Source organism: Vombatus ursinus, unplaced genomic scaffold, assembly GCF_900497805.2.
Source record: "Vombatus ursinus unplaced genomic scaffold, bare-nosed wombat genome assembly UNPS02014801.1, whole genome shotgun sequence".
In the NCBI taxonomy this organism is placed as follows: domain Eukaryota; kingdom Metazoa; phylum Chordata; class Mammalia; order Diprotodontia; family Vombatidae; genus Vombatus; species Vombatus ursinus.
In genome coordinates this window covers 25,575,096-25,591,408 of record NW_020954579.1, presented here as the reverse complement: position 1 = coordinate 25,591,408, position 16,313 = coordinate 25,575,096, and the positions used below count along the sequence as shown (strand labels likewise).

At 34.0% G+C, this 16,313-nt stretch overlaps 1 protein-coding gene across 6 annotated transcripts in view; it reads left to right on the top strand.

Annotated features, from left to right (window-relative positions):
- The window catches only part of CEP112 (centrosomal protein 112), a 496,208-nt gene that overhangs the window by 192,707 nt on the left and 287,188 nt on the right, over window positions 1–16,313 (top strand). For all 6 annotated transcript variants that reach the window (XM_027873031.1, XM_027873032.1, XM_027873026.1 and 3 more), the window contains exon 20: window positions 15,393–15,575. In XM_027873031.1, coding sequence (XP_027728832.1) covers window positions 15,393–15,575 — 183 coding nt within the window. The remainder of the gene's footprint in view (window positions 1–15,392; window positions 15,576–16,313) is intronic.

Below are 16,313 nucleotides of genomic sequence, written 5' to 3'. Positions count from 1 at the left end.
GACTTGAGTGTAATCTTTGTCTGGAAGCTTTACCTACATTTCTTTGTTCTCCTTGAATTTTCTATTATGTGAAACATACTAAAAAGACACCAATTTAAAAATAACTCTCCCCCCTTTTTTAGTCTTAAATTATGATTAATTCATAAGTATTATTCTTTTATTTTGTTGGCAGAAATGAATCCAGTGAACAAATAAGTTTCTGGGGTATAGTCTCTTCATTTGTTATTTGGCCAAATTTCAAGTTTTTTTACCTTTATATTTGATGGTATTAATTTCACTTTGAGTGAGTAGATTTTCTTGCACAGTATTCTGCTTTTAAGGTAGGACATTTTGTACATTTAATCTATTGAACAATTCAGAATGTTGAATGATAAATTATCAATGAATCTCTTGTCCATATATTTTAATCTAATTGAATGATTTGAACATAACACATATATTCTTGTTTTTATGTTGTATAAAATATGTTTTCATTAGAAATATGTAATGCTTGGCATGTAATAGGCATTAATAAGAATGAGACAATAAGTTGGATGGGAATGCCTCTTTGATGACTTCTCAGTTAATCAACAGGTATTTATTAAACACCTACTATGTGCTAGGCATGGTTCTAGGGATACATATACAAAAATCAGACAGTTCATTCAAAGAGTTTACTTTCTCCTATGGGGGAGGAGTAAATGTTCATAGATAAATAGATGCAGAATAGTTAGAATAAACATGCAGTGATGGAGAAAGTGGCACTAAAAACGGGAAATCATGAAAAATCTCTAAAGTAGGTGGCATTTGAATTCAGCCTTCACGGGAGCTATGGATTGCAAGGGCAGAGGTTAGATGTTAAACCATTCTGGGGTAAAAGTCTCTATAAAGGTACAGAAATAAGATATGGAATGTTATGTGTAGGAAAAAGCAAGTATGCCAGTGTGGGTGGAGTATAGAATCCATGATGGGTAAGAAGTTGTAATCAGCCTAGAAACTGGAAATCTGGAAACCTATTGTGCAGGTCTTTAAATGTCAAACAGGAGAGTGTGCATTTTACATAAAAGGAATTGGGGAATCACTGAAGCTTCTTGAGCAGGAAAGTGATATGTTCAAACTTGTGCTTTTATGATGTTAATTTTGAAGAGAAGGATCTAATCAGTAATAATTTGAAGCATTTTTTGTATGGCTTTTGAAAACTTCCTGTTCATATCCTTTGATGATTAACATTTAGTGGAAGGCTCTTATTCTTATAAATTTAAATATGTTTCCTATATATTTTGGAAATGCCCTATATCAGAGAAATTTGCCACAAAGATTTAGTTCCAATTATTTCTCTTCTAATTTTAGCTACATTGAGTTTTGTTTGTTCAAAAGCATTTTAATTTTATGTAATCAATATTGCCCATTTTATCTTTTGTGATTCTCTCTTTCCCTTGTTTGGTCGTGAATTCTCCAGAACTAAGTATTGAGGAAGTAAAATAATTCTCAGGGGTGGAGAAAAAGAGTGAGTATTCCCAGTGTAGGGAAACACCTGTGAGGATGAACAGATTCAGGGAATTGAATGTGAAATGCAGGAAATAACTAATTATCCAGTTTGGCTGTAGTGTAGATTTCATGAAGGAAAATAGTATAAAATAAGCCTGGAAATGTAGATAGGAGCCAAATTATGGAGAGCCTTAAGTTCCAATTTATGGAATTTTTGTGTTATGTTAGAGTTATTGGGGAACCTTGGTAGTTTTTTTGACTCATAGTAGACTTTTAATAAGTTGTTGATTGATTGATTAAGTAAAGAGGGGATTGATTTGGTCAAACCTCTACCTTACAATTATTTTGACAGCTGTGTTAAGGATGAATTAGAAGGGAAACAAATTGGAAGAAGAGAAAACAATTAAACAGTTTTTCCATTAGTCTAGACAAAAAAGTGGTGAGGGCCTGATGAAAAGGAATGTAGTCATGTGAATGTAGGAAAGGGCAAGTTATGAGAGATGTTACAGATATAGAATAGACAAAGACTTAGCCAAAAATTGGATATGGGAATTGTAGGAGAGGAAAGAATCAAGAAGGACTGTAAATATACAAATCCAAGTTTACCAGAAGGGTGATAGTGCTCTCAACAGAAATTTGAAAGTTTGGTGGAAGAACAGGTTTAGAGGGCAAGATAATGAACTCTCTTCCAGACATCTTAAGGTTGGGTTACTTATAGAATGTCTACAAGGAGATGTTCATCAGGAAGTTGGTGATGTAGGACGAGCTCTTTAGGGGAGAGGTTTGTTAGACCAAACGGAGAAATTTGGAAATCATATACATAGAGAGGAGAAATATCAGAGAAGTTTGCTATAAAGACTTAACCCCAATTACTTCTTTTCTAATTTTAGCTGCATTTGGTTTTGTTTGTGCAAAAACATTTTAATTTTATGTAATCACCATTGTCCATTTTGCCTTTTGGGATTCTCTTTTTCCCTTGTTTGGTCATGAATTCTCCTGAACAGTGTATTTAGAGAAAGGAAGAATAAGACTGTTGAACAGCATTGAGAAACCAGATGAAATTATATACCATAAATATATACTGGGTGAAGTCACCTGGATATCAAGATTTTCCAATAACGCTCATTGACCTAAGGCATGAGAGTGGAGGAACCATTTTTTGGGACTTGATTAGCAGGTTAGGTACATCATATGGTCATCTAACAAAAAGTCTAGCGTCATAACTATTGAACAATTAAAATGGAAGATTACAGGGTCAAAATGCCATATGCAGACAGTGAAGCCAAAATTAGGGAAATGGACAAAGAAAATAAGCAGAGCTCAATATTCTAGTACGTTGTGCTGAAGGCAAGCAACTGATTTAATACAAGTGAAAAAGTAGGTAGAATAGGATAACAAGTTGTGGTAAGAGAATGGGATTTTAGGCAGCTAGGTGGCGCAGTGGATAGAGCACCAGCCCTGAAGTCAGGAGGATCTGAGTTCATATTTGGTCTCAGACCAAACACTTGACACACTCACTATCTGTATAACCTTGGGCAAGTCACTTAACCCCATTTGCCTAAACAAAAAAAAAATTGCAAAACAGAGAGTGGGATTTTAAATTCCACTATAACATGGCAGTATAGTTGACTGGCATGGAAAAGTCCAAGACAGTACTTCAACTCCAGAAGAAGAAAATGCCAAGATGTAATTTCTAATTCAGAAGCTATAGTGCTACAGGTATTGAGTTCAATTAAATGCACCAAGTGTTTATTAATCATCTAATATATGTCAGGCACCATGCCAGATTGTGGGAGTAGGAAGACAAGAAAATGACAAATGTGCTATGTCTTTAAGAAGCTTCCATGCTACTGGGTCTTATAACATGTAAATACACGAGATAATTTAAGATGATTTGAAGAGGAGAGAGAGCATTAACAACTAAAAAGACACGGGAAGTAAAAATGAAAACACTTCCAAAGTTATTTTACACTTTTTAGTGCTATATCAGTCAAATTACCAAGGGGATGCTTTGTAGAACTTGATAAAATAATAACAGAATTCATTTTGAAAAACAAAAGATCATAGAATATCAAGTGAAATCATGAAAATAAGTACATCTCTCTTTTCACCTTGTTAATTCTCAGAAGTATTTTGCTTCTGTCTTTTACCTCTCCCATTCTTCCCTCCCTTCTGTCAGCCCCCTCCCCCTTCTGTTATTCCTCTACCCTTCTACTTTCCTATATGGTAGGATAGATTTCTATACACAACTGAGTGTGTATGTTATTCCCTATTTGAACCAATTCTGATGAGAGTAAGGTTCATGTGGTTCCCTCTCCCTACTTGCCTCATCTTCCCCTTCACTATAAAAGCTCTTTTATACCAGATGTCAGATAATTTACCCCATTTTACCCTTACCTTTCCCCTTCTCCCAATGCATTCCTTTCTCTCCCCCTCCTTAATTTTATTTTTTAAGATAATTATTCCATCATATTCAACTCAAACTCATGCCTTCTGTCTATGTGTACTCCTTCTAATTGCCCTAATAATAAGAAAGTTTTTAAGAATTACAAATATCGTCTGCCTATGTAGGAATGTAAACAGTTTAACCTTATTGAATCCCTTATGATTTCTCTTTTGGGTTTACCTTTTTATGCTTCTCTTGAATCTTATATTTGAAAGTCATGTTTTCTATTCAGCTCTGGTCTTTTCATCAGAAATGCTTGAAAGTCCTCTGTTTTCATTGAATATCCATTTTTTTCCTCTGAAAGATTATGCACAGTTTTGTTGGGTAGATGATTCTTGGTTGTAATGATAGCTCTTTTGCCCTCTGGAATATCATATTCCAGGCTGTGGTTGCTTACAATATTTTCTTCTTGACCTGGGAGTTCTGGAATTTGGTTATAATATTCCTTTGAGTCTTCATTTTGGGATCTCTTTCAGGAGGTGATCAGTGGATTCTTTTAATTTTTATTTTATCCTTTGGTTCTAGAATATCTGGGCAATTTCCATTGATAATTTCTTGAAGGATGATGTCTAAACTTTTTTTTTATCATGGCTTTCAGGTAGTCTAGTAATTTCTAAATGATCTCTCCTTGATCTGTTTTCTAGGTTAGTTGTTTTTCCAATGATATGTAACATGTTCTTCTGTTTTTTAAATTTTGTTTTATTTTTGCTTGATGCCCCTTGGAGTCATTAGCTTTTACTTGGCCAATGCTAATTTTTAAGGAATTGTTTTCTTTAGTGAGCTTTTATATCTCCTTTCCCATTTGGCTAATTCTATTTTTCAGGCCATTCTCCTCCATTAGATTTTTGTTCCTTTTTTTTTTTTTTTTTTTTACCATTTGGCTTATTCTGTTTTATAAGGTGTTATTTTCTTCACTTTTTTTTGTGCCTCTTTTACCAAACCATTAATTCTTTTTTCCATGGCCTAAAACCAATTCGTGTTTTTCTTTGAGGCTTTAGATTTAGCAGTTTTGACTTTCTGAGTGTGTGTTTTGATCTTCCTTATCACCATAGTAATTTTTATAGTCAGGATCTTTTTCTGCTGTTTGCTCATTTTTATAGCCTAACTATATGCTAAAGAGGGGCTCTGTTTCCATAGTAGAGTGGGCATCATCCTAAGCATCAGGTTTTTTGTACAGTTGTTTTCAGAGATAATTCTAGGGGTCTTCCTTCTTTAGCAAATGCCTCTGAAAAAACTAAATTTGTGTGAGGTTTCACCTAAAACCCTACTGATTGGCTAAGACTACCAAAGATGGAAAGAATCATTATCATAAGGGATATACAAATATAAGCATATTAAAATGCTGTTGATGAAGCTGTGAATTGGTCCAATCATTCTGGAAATAAATTTTGAATTAGGCTGAAAAAAGTGACTAAAATATCCATACCCTTTGACCAAAGGGTCTCATGGCACATACCTCAAGGAGGTGAAAGACAAAAAGAAAGGTCTCACATGCACCAAAATATTCATAACAGCACTTTGTGTAGTAGAAAGGAACTAGAATAAAAAATAGATGTCCATTTCTTAAGGAATGGCTAAGCAAATTCTGATATTTTCCCATATCATTATATTGCCTATATCCTCTATGTTCCTATAAGGAAATACCACATAAGTCTGAGGAATTAAGAGAAGCATGCTTTGGAACACAAAGTAACTGAAACATATTAAAGGACAGAAAAACAATAGGCCCAGTGATTACAATGTAAACAGAAAGAACATTAGGTAATTGTAATGATGAGTCTTGGTCCTAGAGAAGAAGTGAGAAAACATACCACCCTCCCTTCTTTGTAGAAGTGGGAAACTAAAGATATAGAACATTACTCACACTGTTAGATTGTCTGAATGTTGATTAATTTTATTCCACTACTTTTTTCCTCCTATTTTAATCTTTCTTACAAGAAATGGCATGCAGAGTAGGGGAAAGGTGATAGATGTATTTGAAAATGATGTAATTAAAATTTAAATTATCAATAAAAATAAGATAACATTGAAATATTTAAAATGTTCAAATAAACCTGTTATTTCATCAATTTTGGAGTTTCCTCTAATGATTCATAGTGCAGTACATCCATGTTTGTACATCCAAAACTCTTTTCCAAGTCCATGTCCACTCAAGACTATGATACAGAGGGTCCATCAAACATACTAGAAGCCATACTTACTTTTACTTTTTCTTGTCAGTGTGAAGATACCAGTGGAATACTCTTTTTATTGTATTCAATTCAAATTTGTTTTCAGTGCCAGATTTTCTTCCTTTTCCTTCTCCCCCAGGTATCCCTAAAACTGTCTCCTTCATCATTTCTTACAGTACAGTAGTATTCCATCACATTCATATATCATAACTTATTTAGCCATTCCATAATTAATGGGAATAACTTATAGAAAGAGATATTATAAATATTTTGTACAAATGGGTAGAATACTTTTTGAAATAATTCATTATTTTAATTCTTCAATGAACAAGTATTTTTAATTGATCTGGCCTTCCCAATACTCACACATTGAATATATTAAAAACATATGGACATATTATATAATTTTTACAGGTAGATAAATTTAATAACATCATAACATTTATTTGTTTATACTACCCCTTTTGAAATAAAGATGAGCAAGCAAAAAAGGAGAAAGAACCCAACAGTAGATAGCTACAATGAGTGTAGAGAAGATCTGGGTTCATATTCAGAGGAAGATAATGGAGCTAAAAAAGCCACTCCTTTTTCAATGAGAAGTGGTCCTAGGCACAAAAAGATTTCTTAGAAGAACTTAAAAAGGACTTTAAAAATCAAATAAGAGAGATCAAGGAAAGTTTAGAAAAAGACGAAACGAGCAATCTAAGAAAATCAAGAAAAAATATGAAAAGAAAGTCAACCAACTTGAAATAGAGAACCAAAAACTTAAGGAAGAAAATAATGCCTTAAAAGTTAGGATTGTGCAAAGGGAAGATAATGATGTTCTAAAACATAAAGAAATTATAAAATGCAATCAGAAGAATGGAAAGAGAGAATGGAGTGTGAAATATCTCATCAGAAAAACAACTGATCTGGAGAACAGATTGAGGAGAAATAATATAAGAATAGTCAGACTGTCTGAAAATTATGATAAAAAAGAATATTGACACAATATTGCAGGATTATAATATTACAAGGAAAATCGACCTGAAGTTCTAAAACAAGAAGGCAACGCAGAAATAGAGAAAATCCACCAATCACCACCTGAAAGAGATCCCAGGAGGAAAACTTACAGGAATATCATAGCCAAGTTTCAAAGTTCCCAGGTTAAGGAGAAAATATTGGAAGCAACAAGAAAAAAAAAAGCAATTTAAATATTGTGAAGCTACAATAAGAATTAAGTAAGACCTAGCAGCTCATGCATGCATTGAAGGGACCATAGGTCTTAGAATTTTATACTCGATAGATTAAAAGAGCTAGGAGTAAATTACCCAGCAAAGTTAAGTATAATCCTGAATGAAAAAAAATCAACATTTAACAGACTGAAAGACTTTCAAGTATTTGTGGCAAAAACAGCTGAACTTAAGTGAAAATTTGACATACATTTAGGAGAAATATAAAATAAACATTAAGCACCAATTATAAGGGACTTTAAAAGGTCAAATTGTTTATTCTTATATATGAAAATATCAGTTCTTTTATGACTGTCATTAGGTAGTTTGAAAGAAAGTGTTGAACTGAGCTGAGTATGATGGGGTAATTCTAAAAAGAATAAATAAAACTGTTGAAAGAGAAAAAAAGGAACAATTATACAAATGAGATAAAAGAAGGAAAAACTGATACAGAAGAAGCTAGTAGGGGGGAGGGTAGGTTGTGTTGAACCTTTACTCTCATCGAGAATGCATTAAAGAGGGAACAACATATATATCTAGAGGGGTATAAAAGTCTTTTATATTCAGAAAGAAATAAAGAGGACAAGGGGATAATGTGGGGGGAGAGGATAAGGGAGGGATTCTTTTAGGGGTGGGTAGGTTAAGGAATAGGAGGGCAAGGTAGTGGGTAGAAGTAAATCAGAGGAGGGATAGGAATAAGGTGAGAAGGATGGAGAGGATAAATAGGAAGGAGGAAAATATATAGCAAGTAATTATAACTTAGAATGTGAATGGGATGAATTTACCCATAAAAGGAAACTAATGACAGATTAAAAATTTGAATTCAACAGTATGTTGCCTTCAGGAAATGTTGTAAAAATGAGAGACACACACAAATATAAAATAAAGAGCAGGAGTAGAATTTATTATGTAAAAAAAGCAGGGATAATAAACATGATCTCAGACAAAGTTAAAGCCAAAATAGATTTAATCAAAATAGGGAAACTACACTATGTGTCAGCAATATCATTCAATTTTGTTTTAGACTATTTAAAAAACTAGATGGCATAAAATACATGAGAGTATTCCTACCAAAACAGACACAGGAACTATATGAACATAAACATAAAACATTTTTTATACAGACGAAGTCAGATCTAAATAATTGAAGTAATATTTATCGTTCATGGGAAGGTAAAGCCAATATAATAAAAAAAATGGCAATTTTACCTAACTAATCTATTTATTTAATGCCATCTCAATTAAAATACTAAAAAATTATCCTGCTGAGTTAGAAAACATAACAATAAAGTTCATTTACAAGAAAAAAAAGGTCAGGAACTTCAAAGAAACCAGGGAAAAAAGATGTAAAGGAAGCAGATCCAGTAGTATCAGACCTTAAACCATATTATAAGATGAGAGCATTGTTCAAGTATAAAAAGGATAATTTTGATTATTTTAAATTAAAATTGTCTTGTATAATTAAAACCTCGGTAGTCAAGAATAGAAGGAAGCAGAAAATTGGGGAAAAAAACTCATGGACAATCTCTCAGATAGAATGAGATTGGGTTGGAATATTGCTGTGGTATAGGAAACGATGAGTTAGTTGATTTAGAAAAACATGGACAGACTTTGACAAGTAGAAATAAGGACAGTATGGTCTTACAGGTATGTGTATGAGTGTATGTGTGCATATATGTGTATGTTTATAGGTATCTATATATGTATGTGTGTGGACACATACATGCACACATACATCCTTACTTAATTGTAGCCTTCTTGGGGGGGGGGCAGTGAGGGAAGAGAAGCAAATAAAGTAAAAAGTGCATATCATAGAACAAAAGAAAACCTACAAGGAAGCAAAGAAAAGCCGGAGAGTTTTGAAAACAATGTGTAGTCTTTATTATATAGGTTTTCTTGAAATGGAAATTTATTGATTTCTGTTGAATCCTTTCTTGTGTTCTGCTGTGTACATGGCAATGTTTTTTTTTTCTTATTTTATACTTAAGTTTAAATAAATTTAAAAATCTAAAAAAAGAGGAGGCAGCTAGGTTGCACAGTGGATAGAGCACTGGCCCTGCAGTCGGGAGGACCTGAGTTCAAATCTAGCCTCAGATATATAAGACTCACTAGATACATAACATTCACTAGCTGCGTGACTGGTCAAGTCACTTAACCCCAATTGCCTCACTTGAAAAAAAATAAAAAAAACAAAAAACTTAAAAAAAGAATGCTGAAAATACATAAATTTTTTTTAAAAAAATAAATGGAAGATAACAGACTGAAATTGTAAAGGGGCTATAGAAAGACTGTTGAAATTACTGTATTAAATTCAATATATACTTTAAAAAATCTGTATATAATATTTTATGATATACAATCTTTTGTTTTCTATCCTTTATATACAGATGTTTTATGTTGATACTTGTTAAAGTCATAATGATAATAAAAGAAAAAAATTTAAAGGCCAGTTTGGCTACAGCACAGAGTACTAGAATGGGAGTGATATATAATGGGGCCAGGTTGTTAAGAGCTTTAAAAGCTAAAAAGAAAATTATATTTTATCCTATAGACAAAGGAGTAACACTAAAGTTTATTGAAATGAGAAGTGGCATGATTACATCTGCGCTTAAGCAAAATCATTTTGACAACTGTGTAGAAGTTGGCTTAGTGTGGTGAGAGACTTGAGGCAAAGAAACCAATTAGGAGGCCATTGTAAGGTGATGAAGGCCTGAGCTAAGGTGATGGCTTCAGAGATGGAAGAATTAAAATGGAGGAATGTGAGCACCACCCTATATCCTCTTATAACATTACATGCTAATCAAACAAAAAGATATATTAATGTGTGTTTGTGAGCCACACAGTGCTAGCACATCTGCTAGTTGTATTTACTTCCATTTTGTCATGTAAAGCTGCCACTGCCACAGTTTGTCCACTGCTCTTAGCAGATGCTATTCTGCTATGGTGTTTCTGGTCTTACTGTCTTCACTAGTTTGAAGCTAGTCTTATTTTAGTATGAAGACCTTTGTCCTATTGGCTGTGGGAAACCTCTACTAGAACTATGAGACTCCTAGCAACATAACTTCAAGGGTAATTGGATTACACACATCTACAAGGTCAGGGTTCATTGGAGAGCAAAAGGAAATTAAAGCAAAAAGAAATGAATGATTCTCTAAGGGTCAGCTAGTGATTCGTTGACATAACTGAAATACAACTGGAATTTTTGTGACTGATCTGATGTGGCATAGTTTTGGTATTTCCTTCTTCATTGAGAAATGTGAAGATATCTGTGGATAAAATCTAAAAATATCCTTAAATTGTGAACTTTTACTTTTATATTTTTCTAAATTACTAATGTACATTACCAATTTAGACATCCAGACATTTTTGTTACTTTCCTTCAGATTCACGCCACCTGTTGCATGGTATCAACTTTTTTTGTAGACTGTAGCCTTTTTCTTTATCTTTTGTCAATTTTATTCTTATTCTACATGACACGAGCTTAGTCCATTCCTTCGAACTTTCCCTGAGAATGCATATTTGTCTCACAGGGTAGCCTTATCCTCTATGTAGAGAAGGCCACTTTTTTTCTAATATCTTCCTTGGTGCTGGATCTTGATTTACATTCCTGTGAGGAATGCCTGAATCCAAATACTTTGTGTCATAATTAACTTTCCTTTTAAAGCATGTGGATTCTTTCAGCATTATGCCTGATTAGCTAGAAATTCTGGTGGCTCAAGATATTTTGTAAGTGAATGGGACAACTACCAATTTATACCCCGGTGTGAGGTCTCTTCTAGGTAAAAGAAAAGAACCAGCAAGTTTGAATGACTTCTGCAGCCTCCACTTCAAGGAGGCTGTTGTCTCACAAGAACTTGGATGTCATCGTAGGCTAGCCCCAAGGTCAGAAATGCATTATGTTCTTGGCAATGGTGCATAACCACAAGAATGTGATACATTTACTACTATGTCCAATTACCCCTACTGCTATCAAGACAATTCTTCTTGCTCCATGGACTCCTTAGTGAGATAATTTCCAGTTGGGCATCACAAGTAGAATGATCCTTTCAACTTCCCAATAAAGATAATAAGGCCTTTTCCCACCTGCCATTTATAAATGGGTCAATAACCCAATCATACCAGATGTCCATTTGAATAGTACCTCTGCTGCCATTCTGCCTATCATTAAGATAATTCTTTGATCCTCTTTCATACAGCAATATTCCCATTTTTTTTTTAGTTTAGTTTTTTAGTTGTGTTTGACTCTTCATGATCTCATTTGGAGTTTTTTTGGCAGAGATACTGGAATGGTTTGCCACTTCCTTCTCCAGCTCATTTTACAGGTGAGGAGTTGAGGCAAATAGGATTAAATGTCTTGTTCAAGGCCACATAGCTACGAAATATCTGAGGCCAGATTTGAACTCAAGAAGATGAGTCTTCCTGACTCCAGGCCTGGCTCTCTATTCATGGTTTCACCTGGCTGTCAAATTCCTAGAATGTTTCTTCAATCTATAATCCTTCTAGCCAATTAAGTAATGGAATTGTTGGTAACATATTCAAGAGCTCTGGATTTCTTGAAGGTATCAAACTGTTCAGTTGTCTACAGTAATCAGGAATTCCAGCATAACATATGAGTTTAATCCTGTTTAGGTTCACAGGAGCAGTAAAATGACCCATTATATCAACTGTTAAGATTTTGGGTTTGGAGGAGATAGATAACCTTAAATGCCTAAGGCAGGTAGACAAGCATACCTTGTAACCTACTCATGGAAGTTTGCCTAGCTGAAGTTGTTCATCTGTAAATGCCGTTAATCATGGTTTAGAATTTTGGTGGCTCAGAATGCTACCAAAGAATTGTAATATGGAAGTTAGGGGAATGAGGGCAGTTAAAGAGCAGGGCTTATAGCCATAGTTTGGAATGGTTTACCATTTCTTTCTCTAGCTCATATTTCAGATGAGGAAACTGAGGCAAATGGGGCTAAGTGATTTGCCTAGGATTACATAGCTAGTGTCTTAGGCTGGATTTGAATTCAGGTCCTCCCAACTCTAGGGCCTGTGCTCTATCCCCATGCCACCAACTGTCCCATTCCTATTATATCCATTTCTCTATTCAGCAAATGCCTTCCCACCCACCTCCAAATTATGGATATGAACCCTATTCTTTAACTCTCCTCATTCCCCCCAACTTCCACACTGCAATTCTTTATCAGAATTCTGGAACACTCAAATAAATCATGATGATATAACAAGGGATATAATGGGTCATTTTACTATCATCTCTAAGATCAACTCCATAGCATTTCAGCTACCCCTCTTAGAATCTTCAATAAATACCCTATATTTCATTACTCCTATGGACCTATATAGGATTAAACTCATATGTTATGCTGGAATTCCCGATTACTGTAGATAACTAAACAGTGATGTCTTCAAGAAATCCAAAGCTCCTGAATATGTTACCAATAATTCCACTACTTAACTGGCTAGAAGACTTATAGATTGAAGAGCCATTCTAGGAATCTGGAAGTTATGTACATTTTTAATGATTGATTGACACTTCTCATTTTTAACACTTTTATAGACCCACATTTTGAGTACTTCAGCAGCGTGTTAATGGAAGGGAGGATGAGGTCAGTTTCCTTATGATCAGGACTCTTTCCTAACTGCTAATGGGGAAACTAGGAATCTGATCCCCCAGACTCCAAGGTGTTTGAATTTATCCTCCAGTGTCATAGTATCAGACACAGCTTGCTAAACCATTGACTCTACCCTCATAACCTGCACCAGTAGTCTTCATATTATGGAAAACACAACCAGCATCAGTTTTCCTGATTGTTCCAGGCATGCCAATATACTATGATTTGTTTTTTTGTACCAGATTTGTTTTGTACCAGATCTGTGATTTCATTGTTGTAGGGAACTCTTAGTGAGAACATTCACTCTAACAACATAAAGAAATTTATAGTTGGGTAGGTATTTTTTTTTTTACTACTTTACTGTCTTCTCAAGCAAATTATTGACCTTTTTTGAGGAGAACAAGTTTTTTTTAATTTAGGTTTTTTCATTGGTAAAATGGAGATAATGTAGTTAAAATATACCTACTCAAAACACTTAGAATTTCCCTTGAGAAAGTTACTATATAAATACAAAGCAGCATTATTAACAATAATTTTAAAATGGATTATGGAATGCTAATTATTCTTTGTGACTGTTCTTCTACTCGTGGTGATAGGTAAACCATTTGCTATTTTCTTGTGTAATTTGTAAGTGGCCAGCTAGTAAACTTAAATTACTTCCAGTGTCCCAATTATTTTGAAATTTAAGAGATTTTAATAGTACTTTACTATTATTCCAAATGACAATTTTATTTTTAACATTTGCCTTAAGAAATTTCTTTGAATACATCAAAATTTTCTAAAAAGAATAAAAGGAAAAAGAAGTTTTAAATGGTAAGATTGAGCAGAAATGAAAATTTGTCCCAGAAGTAAAAATCAGAAGACTTCACTGAATCATGTTTTTTATTAATATAAGGGCCAGAGATTTAATTCATATCAAGAAATTCTGCCTTATAGCAGTATTGGTATGAACTTTATAATTGTTTGTATTAAGAAAATGTATATTTATCTGTTTCAAATATGAAAGGACATAGCTATAAAACTTTGGTGGTAGTGTATTTTAATTAAGAAATTTAATTTGTACCCATAATTATGAAAGTGTTTTGACTGATATACATGCTAGTAGCTTTAATTGTTGAAATCAACAAAATTTGTTATAACTTAGCTTTACTATTGTTATTGTACTTTTTTTTTTGCGGCGTTCAATAAGACATCCATGTTGTCTTGGTTGATGGTTTTTATTAAAACTATAGTCAGTTTGTAAAGGGTTAAATAAATGTTGGTATTTTCTGCTTTTCTGGGGAATTTTAGAATGAAAAATGTTTTGAAAGCTGTGAAATATAGCTTGACAATTAAAATTTCTAATTCCTAATTTGAATTTAGGAATAAGATTTTTAAAATTTTCAAAAGAACAAAGCAGCAAGAGTAAATGCAGGAAATATGCCTCTAGAAAAGAATGCTATAGCTTTAAGATAAGGTAGTCAGGCACTTCATTGCGGAAAACAAGATCGATTTTGAGCAGGCTCCTACTGTTAGCCTTTTAGGAGATAGATTCTCACATTGAAAATAACATTCTTGATAATGGCGGATTTTTCCCCGAAATCCACCAAAACTGAAGAAAAATCCAAGTGACTGTTTTTAGCAGCTGTGTGTCCTGGAGTTCACTGGGGAAGCTGGCTTCCTGCAGTCCCCTATTCATCACCTGCTTCAAAGGCAGCCTGGCTGACTATAGTTTGAAGGCCAGGTAGGGTGCCATTGTGCACAGTCTGGGAGGATTAGTATCAAAGCTGCGGCAACCAGGCCCTTGGTCTCGAGCTGCCATTCAGGGTAGCAGGGAGAGGCTAAGATTGGCCAAGGTCACAGTATCCAGTGTGGAGTGGACTGGGAAAGGATCCTGAGAATAGAATGCTTTTTATGAAATCATGGCGCAAGCTTGCGGCACAGCAGGTGTCCTTCAAGAACACATACATCTATTTATAGTGGTGTACCATAGCTGATAATGAGATAATAGAGTCTTGTTTTTATCATTTTATTTTAAAAAGACAACTATATATGCCATAATCCAGATGAGTATTTAACTCAGCTTTCATTTGAGAATCATAAAGAAACCTTTGGCCGATTTCATTGCAGTATTTTATATGTATCTATTTAGTGATTGGAAGAGGATACTGACTACTATTAATTATTTATAGCTTTCATCACTGCTGACCAGCAAAAGCAGGATTCATGGGACAGTATATATCATATATGACATTTTTCTTTTTTATAATGAGCCATTTTTTGTCAACAGTTTGCAGAGATTTACTGAATTTGTTTAACTTATTAGAGTATTAATTGCGATTAAAATCCTTCAAATTCAAGAATCCTTTAGAGATGAGGTAGTAATGACGTAAAAATAAAATTTCCAACTTGATCAAATTAAGGAAAAAATTAAGCTGTACATGAGTTGTCATGACGACAAGGATGTTCTGTTGATGAACTGTACTCTTCATTGTCCAATCAGATAGTAGAGCTGAAACGGGAGCATGAACAGGAGAAGACGCACCTATTCCAGCAGCATAATACAGAGAAGGACTGCCTAGTCCGAGATCATGAACGGGAAATTGAAAAACTGGAAAAACAGCTCCGCGCTGCCAATATGGAGCATGAAAATAAAATTCAAGAGTTGAAGAAACGAGATGCACAGGTAATTATCAATAATATTTGATGAAACGGGTGCTTTAAGAAAAAGTCATCAGCGTTTAGATGTATTTTCAGTATTCTTGATTCATGCTGTTTGATTATTTGCAAAACTGACATATAAATGTGATTTTTTTGTTCTCTTTCGGCCCTCTCATGTTTTGTTGCTGAATAAGGCTTTAACTGCAAAAACCACAGGTAGCCAGATTAAACATCCCATGGTGCGCTATAACTTGGCCTCTTATTTATAATCTTGTCTCAGTTTCTTTCATGATGGATTTTTTTAAAGGTATCCATCCCTCACCCCTCCCTTCAGCCTTAGTAAATCCCTATGAAATACATCTGGGTCAAGCCATTGCTTTTTGTTTTAATCTCTGCAAGTAACCATAAATCATTTATTTTAATATCTGACTTTTTTCTTCAGTGTTGCTTTCTTTCATTGTACTGTGTATTTGATTAGATTAGTTATGTGATAATTAATTTAAAATGATTTAATTTAATAGTTATTTCCCATCAGGTTTGTTGTTATTTTTCCTACATACAGATTACACTCCCCACCCCACCCCCACCCTCCAGCTTACATCTCTGTGGTCCCTGTTGGAAGCCATTTGGCAGAATAACCCCCAGCTGTGGTAGCATTTGACTCTTCAAACTTATAGATGAAATGTGCACTGTCAGCATGGAAAATGATCTTTATAAATTTTGTGATGAAAAAATAATCTTATTGTGAAGCTACGTTTTTGAT